The 7130-nt window shown below is 31.6% G+C and overlaps 1 protein-coding gene across 1 annotated transcript; it reads left to right on the top strand.

Annotated features, from left to right (window-relative positions):
- Positions 1-1344: 1344 nt before the first annotated feature.
- Positions 1345-5776, top strand: LOC117907739 (transcription initiation factor IIA subunit 2). Its single transcript, XM_034821387.1, has 4 exons — positions 1345-1448; positions 1686-1823; positions 1925-1975; positions 5415-5776. Exons 2-4 carry the CDS (start codon positions 1695-1697, stop codon positions 5553-5555), a joined length of 321 nt encoding a protein of 106 aa, XP_034677278.1. The 5' UTR covers positions 1345-1448; positions 1686-1694; the 3' UTR covers positions 5556-5776.
- The last annotated feature ends 1354 nt before the right edge of the window (positions 5777-7130 follow it).

Genomic DNA, 7130 nt, shown 5'->3' with positions numbered 1-7130 from the left:
AAAAGGAACTTTTCACCCTATCTTTAGAACATGTGACAATGTAAGGGCCTGTTTGTTCCTAAATTAAAAAACAAAAAAAATAGTTTTTAAGTATTTTTTTTTTTTTTGAAAATAAGGATGTTTGATAAATTGTTTTTAAAAATACAAAAACAAAAACCTTGTTTAGATAAATTGTTTTTTATTTTTTTTATAAAGACATTACAAATTCAATTTATATAATATAAATTAAATTATGAAGAGAGAAAAAGAATAATATTGTGTTCGATTTCATCTAATTTTTAGATTTCTTTTTATATTTTTCTTTTGTTTTTAAAAATGGGTGAAAATAGGAGTTTGTCCCGCGGAGTTTGTTTTTAAAAAAAAACTTTTAAAATTTTATAACACTATTTGATTATTATTCTTTATTCTCATTTCTTAAAAATGAAGGGAATTGATGAACAATTTTTAGAAAATGAATTAATGTTGTTTTCATCTGTTTTTAAAAACAATTGAAAAACACACACATTTTATTATTTTTCTTCTACATAAAATTATTATTATTTTCGTTTGACAAATTAATTTTAAATTAAATAAGACTTAATACATTAAATTTATTAACAAATCTATTAAACCCATTTAGCCATGTTATATAAAACTTATTTTTCAAATGCTTTAATTTTTAATTGGTTTTATTTTGTTTTTAAAAACTATTTTCAAAAACTGATAAATTTTTAAAAATAATTTCCTATTTAAAAAAATAAAAAACTGTTTTATAAAAAATGGTCCCAATGAGAATGAAAAATTTAATATATAGAACAAATTTGCAACCACGAAAAAGTTCGGCTTATAAGTTGAGGTGGGCTAAACCTCCTGAACGGACACATGAAACTCAAACCCAACCCGGTTTGCAAAGTGAGGGTTGGACCTAGTAGGCTACAAAACTTGAAAATTTTAGCTTAATTTTTTATAGCACCCCACAAAAAATATTTGATGTAGTAAACATGAAACTTTAACTTATGATTGATTTTATTGGCCCCCTATCCTAAAATTTATTACTAACGTATGATTCATCTATTTATTTAGTGTACAACCCTTTTTAATTCTATGACATGGTTTAATTTTTTTTTTCATTTTTATTTTTTTTTAAATTATAAAAATAAAGATAATTATACACTTGGTAAAAATGCCAATTATGAGTTTATTGAGATTTCATTTTAAAGTGGTAAAAAAAATTCAAATTCATGCATTTGGGTTGTAATAATAATTATAATAATAATAGAAGGAGAGAAAGGGCATATCTGTCATTTCATCATTTTCTCTTCGCCTATATATACCCAAGAAATTAGGGTATAAAAAGCCCCCAATCTCTGTCCTCTCACACTCGTTGGAACAATCCAAGAGCCCAAGAACCAGGAGAGAAAAGCCGGCAATTTTGTCTCTGCTTCCTCTCTCTTCCATCACCATCTATCGTAACTTCAACATTTCCCTTCGTCTTTCTCGTTCCGTTTCAATCTTCTCACATCGCCATTGTTGAATTTCTTCTTTATCAGCTTTCGATTTCTCTAAATTTCTTAGTTTTTCTCATGAAATTTCTTCAATCTCTTTATTATATATGATTTTTAGTAGTTTTTTCTTTGTATTAGTTTCAAATTTCACCTAGTCGTACTAGGGTTCCGTGTTTCTGATTTGCGAATGGTTTCTCGCAGATCGTAAGAATGGCAACGTTTGAACTTTATCGTAGATCGACGATCGGGATGTGTTTGACGGAAACATTGGACGAGATGGTTCAGAATGGTACTTTGAGTCCAGAGCTCGCCATTCAAGTTCTTGTCCAGTTCGACAAGGTACAGTTGCTTAGACTTTGAGCTAGTTTTGCGAATATTTATTTGATTTTGTTAATATTTTTGTGTTGTTGGTTGATGGCCTTGTTGTTTTGTGATTTCAGTCTATGACTGAAGCTCTGGAAAGTCAAGTTAAAAGCAAGGTCACCATTAAGGTAAACTTCTTGGATTTTTTTTCTTTTTCCTTTTTGTGGTTGAATTCTGGGTTTTGGATATGTTTATGGATCTCCTGAGAGTTGTGTTGTTGTGCACAAGGTTTGTTTTCAAGTGCTTGGAATTGAATTCTTAAGTCCAAGAATTTTCTGGGAATTTTTGTTGACTATAGGTATCTCTATTATCTGTCATACGCTATTTTGTTGCCATGAAAATTGGCAAAAAGTGCATTAGGTTTGCAAGGTGTGTCCTCAATAGATTTGGGAGCTTTGAAATTTAGAGTGTCCTGGGATTCCTGATTTTGGATTTCAAATAACATATTCCAGCTTTTAGGTCAAATAATTGGACCCGTCAATGTCTACATCCTACTTGAACTTTTATAAACGGTACATTTGGGATTGTATTTTCATTTTTCTGAGTGTTTTTGTTCGCAAAATGGATGTTATGTTGAACATACTTGCCACAGGTTGCAATATGTGATGTGGATTCTGGTATTCTTGTTGTTCCAAGGCATGTGTCTGTAGGTTTTGATGCATTAGCTCATTTAATTTATGTTGTTAGCGCAAGGTAGTTCCAACACGTAACTAAGTTTTCTTTTCTTCATATATGAGTTCAACATTATCTTTCGAGCTGAAAAGTTTCACCTAGTTCTTTGAATTGATGTGAAAAACAGTTGAATAATTAGGAAAGCATACAAGCAATTCTTTTAGGTAGCTAAGATGCAACTAATTTAGTATTATAGAACGTGAGAAGGAAAAAAAATGTTTCCTGACTCCTGAGTTAGAAGTTTTCTTCTATAGTTATAGGATGGAAAGATGGTGAGAAAAGGAAAGTGTGTTTTGTGCATTTAATCAGCTTTTATCTACAATTTTTATGGCTTTTTTTTTTAATCAAGCGCTCAAGGACTCTCTTATTTGTACCCTTTTCCAGTGGATTTGCCAACATATTCAAGAGGGTTATGGTTCTCTGTTAGATTTTATTGACCAGTCGTGTGTTAGTTAGCGAGAGGGTGTTTTGTGTGCTCTTTTGAGATGTTTCTGTTTTTTTAAGCGCCTGCTTTGTATACCTCCCATGTACTTGGGGTGCGCCCTCCTCTTTTTATTTGGTGTCTTCAATATATCGTTGGTTACCTATAGAAAGGATATTGTCCCAGGTATTTGGAAAAAAAACATTTTGGGGTAGTTAATGTAGTTTTTCTTTTGTTTGATGTTGATTCTCTGGGTATATCTGACACTCTGATTCCCAAGAGAACCCAGGAAAAGAAATGAAAAACTTGGAATTTTGTTGTAGGCTGGAGAAAAAATTGTAAGATTTGAAATTCTCTTAGATTTAGTTTCCTTTCCTTCTCTGCAACCAAATGGAGCTTGAAGGATTTTTTATTTTTTATTTTTTTTATTTTAATATATCAGAAACAAAAGATGTATTAATTATGAATAAAAAGTTTATGAGACGGATGAGGAATCCTTTCCAAAGATATAAAAACTGATCAAAATCTAATTGAACTCCTTTACTATACAAGGAGAACTGTACAAAATGCATTAGACCACGTAAAACTATGCATAGATATCATCTCCTCAGAACTGGACTAAGCTCCTCTTATTGCTGATCAATCCCTTTTGTTCATGTTGTTATCTTCTTTTCCTGATTCTACTGCCTTCTATTTTTTCAGAGCTCTTTTTTCTGCAAGCATTTATTCTCATCAATACTCTTTGAATATATCTGAGCTCTCTTGGATTTCTGGCCTAATTCTGTCACTGTTATGATTTTTCTCTCAAAGTCCATTATGATAAAGTTGCCTGCACACCTCCTGCTACAAGCTATTTTCCCCGTCATTTTGTGCATGTAAGTAAAGACGCTTGACACATCGTCTTGTTCACCCTCAAACGGTTCTGCTCATGAATTCTTCCAACAAAAGGAAAACAAGAAAAATAGAAAATTCAAAGTGAGGTTATGCATGCAGTCAAAGTTGGTCGATAATTTCATATAAACATTAATGAATTTCTAGATATGTTCAATGATCCGTTTGTGTTATTTACTTCCTTTCCTCATTCTTCTGCCAATTTTATTTTATTTTATTTTTTTAAGAGCTCTTTTCTCTGCCACCATTTCTTGTCATCAACACTCTTTTAGATATATCTGAACTCTCTTGGTTGCTTTGTTGTAATTAGTCTGCCACTGCTATGATTTTTTTGTCAAAAACCATTATGATAAGGTTGCCCACATAGCTTCTGCCACAAGCTATGTGCATGCAAGTTAAAGAGACATGCAGTGTCGTCGTAGTGTTCTCTCTCAGGCAGTTCTGCTCATGAATCCATCCCACAAAAGGACAAAAGCAAAAAAAGAAAATCAAAATGAGATCGTACATGCGGTCAAAGTTGGCCAATAGTTTCAGATAAAAAATAATGAATGAAATAGGCACAAAACTTCAATCATTGCATGTGATTAATCCTTGTGAAGGCTTTTAAGGATTCCCATAGACCGTGTATCTCAGTATTTGTGCTTTGTCCTCTTAACAGGAGGATGCCTTCTTCATATCCCTCTCTTTTGAATATGCTCTTTTTGTTTATCTCACATATCATAGTTTTTAGCACTTGTTTGATATGACATTTCAACTCAGCTATGCTTATTATTTGAAAATGTGGCGAATCAGTTGCCAAACGTTGTTAATGAGCATTGAGGTTCTTGTTCATGTGTTGCAATATCTTCTTCTTTTTGTTGATATGTGGTTTGATATAACACCCTTCCCTTCAGTTCTATGGATAACATTTTCCTTCTATCTATTAATTTATTCCTTTTTTCTTCTTCACTGACTCGACTTTGTAGGTATTTCAGTTACTGCCATCTGCCTGTCAAAAAATGAATTCAGCTCCTCAAAATCGATTTTAATAATTTTAAGTCAATTTTTTACTGAGTGCAGCTGGTAATTCTGTCCTTGTCACCTTTCTTTTAAGAACCAATTTCTAGCAATCGTTCAGCATCTTCATGGCCTTGTTGATCTTATTTTTGGTTTATTTTCTTGTGCATTATGTGTTCTTCTCATGTTCAGATTCGAGGCAGAATTATTTATACCTAGGGAAAAAATTTTAGAACAGAAACCAATTCAACATCCATTTTTCGTTTGCTTTATTTTCGTTTCTTGCATTATTTGGCTATTTAATCACATGATTTATCCTAACTATGACTTATACTTGTTTTGGGACAATATAATTACAATCTGTACCAACTGCCATGTGACCTTGAACTGTCTGGAGCTGTTCTTTCTATGTGTTTTTTTTTTCCAGCATTTAACCGCAGTGGACAATCTGTCTGGCGCTAATTTTGACCTGGCTGGTTTCTCCTGCTGATTGTCCCAAGTTCCCATGTAACAATTTATTTTATATACTGGTTGATAAGATGATAAAGCTTCTCATGTTTACTTCTTTTTTCTTGTATGTGTTATAGGGACATCTGCACACCTACAGATTCTGCGACAATGTCTGGACCTTCATCTTACAAGATGCTGTGTTTAAAAATGAGGAATGCCAGGAGAATGTTGGTCAGGTTAAAATAGTCGCATGCGACTCAAAGCTGCTGTCACAATGAGATGTAGGCGACTGGCATGTTCAATAAAGAGAATATTAGTTTTATCTGCTGTTAGTAAAGGGTGATGGTGGCCAGGAAGATTAGAGAGAGTTTGTGCAATCAGTTGCAGCAGGCAACCATGTAAGAATGCATATAAATTGTAAAACCCATCGACCTAGTATAATTATTTGATGTTAACATTCCCAATTTCGACATAGCAGTAGATTATACCTCTTTCTTCAGTTCTTTTTTTCTTTATTCTTTAAGATAAGATTACATTCCCAATTTATTTTGCTTTTCCCAGTGTATTGCTGGGGGCAGCTTTTCCAAGTGTGTATCTTGTTTGAAAAGTCTAGTAAGGGCAAGTGCAGCGTCTGTTTCACCATATTTTCCAGACTAAACTTAACTTCCTTTCACTAATATAGGGTTTCTGAACCCTCTTCGTCAGAATGCTAATGCACCATCCTACTTGCTGTACCGGAGTATTTTGCTTTAACCTATCTCGTCTTCTCCCAACTCAGTACGCACCTACTAGGTCTCTCCAGTCTTGTTGACCCCTGGTGGGGAATTGGATTAGAAGTCAACCCTTATATAACAATTTTTGTACTTTGGGTGGGAGGGAGGTATGATTGGGAAGCTACCTTTCCATCAGTGCTTGCATGGTTATTGTATTACGGTCAAGCACCTGACTTCCCTGTTGTCTTGATCTTGTGATTCTAGTAAAAAACATTCTCATCTAGGAGGTCCATTAGATTTTTTTATTTATTTAAGATATACCCAAAATTCTTACTTAAATTTTTTTTTACGCTTTGTTAACTTTTGCTAAGACCCTATAATAAACTTATATGGGAAAATTGCCAAAATAATTAACAAATGCCTTCCTCGTTGAACAATATTTACCATTTATTTTTATGTTTAATTTAATTTTCCCCTATAACATTTATTAAAAAAATTCTCAAATTATCAATTTTTAATAATGAATTATAATATTTTAAAAATTCATAAAAATTTTGATGTATTTTAAGTCTTTTTTAATCCTATTAAATTAATTACTATTATAATTTTTACTATAAATAAATATTAAATACTGTTTGAATAATAATGTCATACTATATTTAAATTATGGTTTTAATTAACCCTCTTTGACTTATGATCCTAAGCATCCTATTAGGGTATGGTTTTAATGTGCTCTCTATATACACCTCAACATGAAAACTCTTATTTGAAAATTATCCTCTATCAAAAAGATAGGGTTTGATAAATATTTGAAAATTATTATTAAAAATAAGAATAATTACTTAAAATAATTATTGAATAATATTAAAATCGTTTCAAAAAATCACCTTTTTATTATATAATAAATTATCAAAAATACCATCAAAGCATTTTTTCTAATAACCAAACACTAATAGGAATTGTTTCAAAAATTCCAGTTTCATACTCATTTTTAAGTTAATTACAAAATTTTCTTTTATAGTTTCCTGCCTATATCACTTTCAACTGGCAAAATGAGGGTTTTATAGTTTAAAGATTATCTGCAAAATTTTGAGATTCAAAAATTAAAATTATTAGATAACTTAAAAGTGATCATAAATT

This window comes from Vitis riparia, chromosome 18 (assembly GCF_004353265.1).
Source record: "Vitis riparia cultivar Riparia Gloire de Montpellier isolate 1030 chromosome 18, EGFV_Vit.rip_1.0, whole genome shotgun sequence".
Taxonomy (NCBI): domain Eukaryota; kingdom Viridiplantae; phylum Streptophyta; class Magnoliopsida; order Vitales; family Vitaceae; genus Vitis; species Vitis riparia.
The sequence above is the reverse complement of the archived record's forward strand: the minus strand, read 5'-3'. Positions and strand labels throughout refer to the sequence as shown.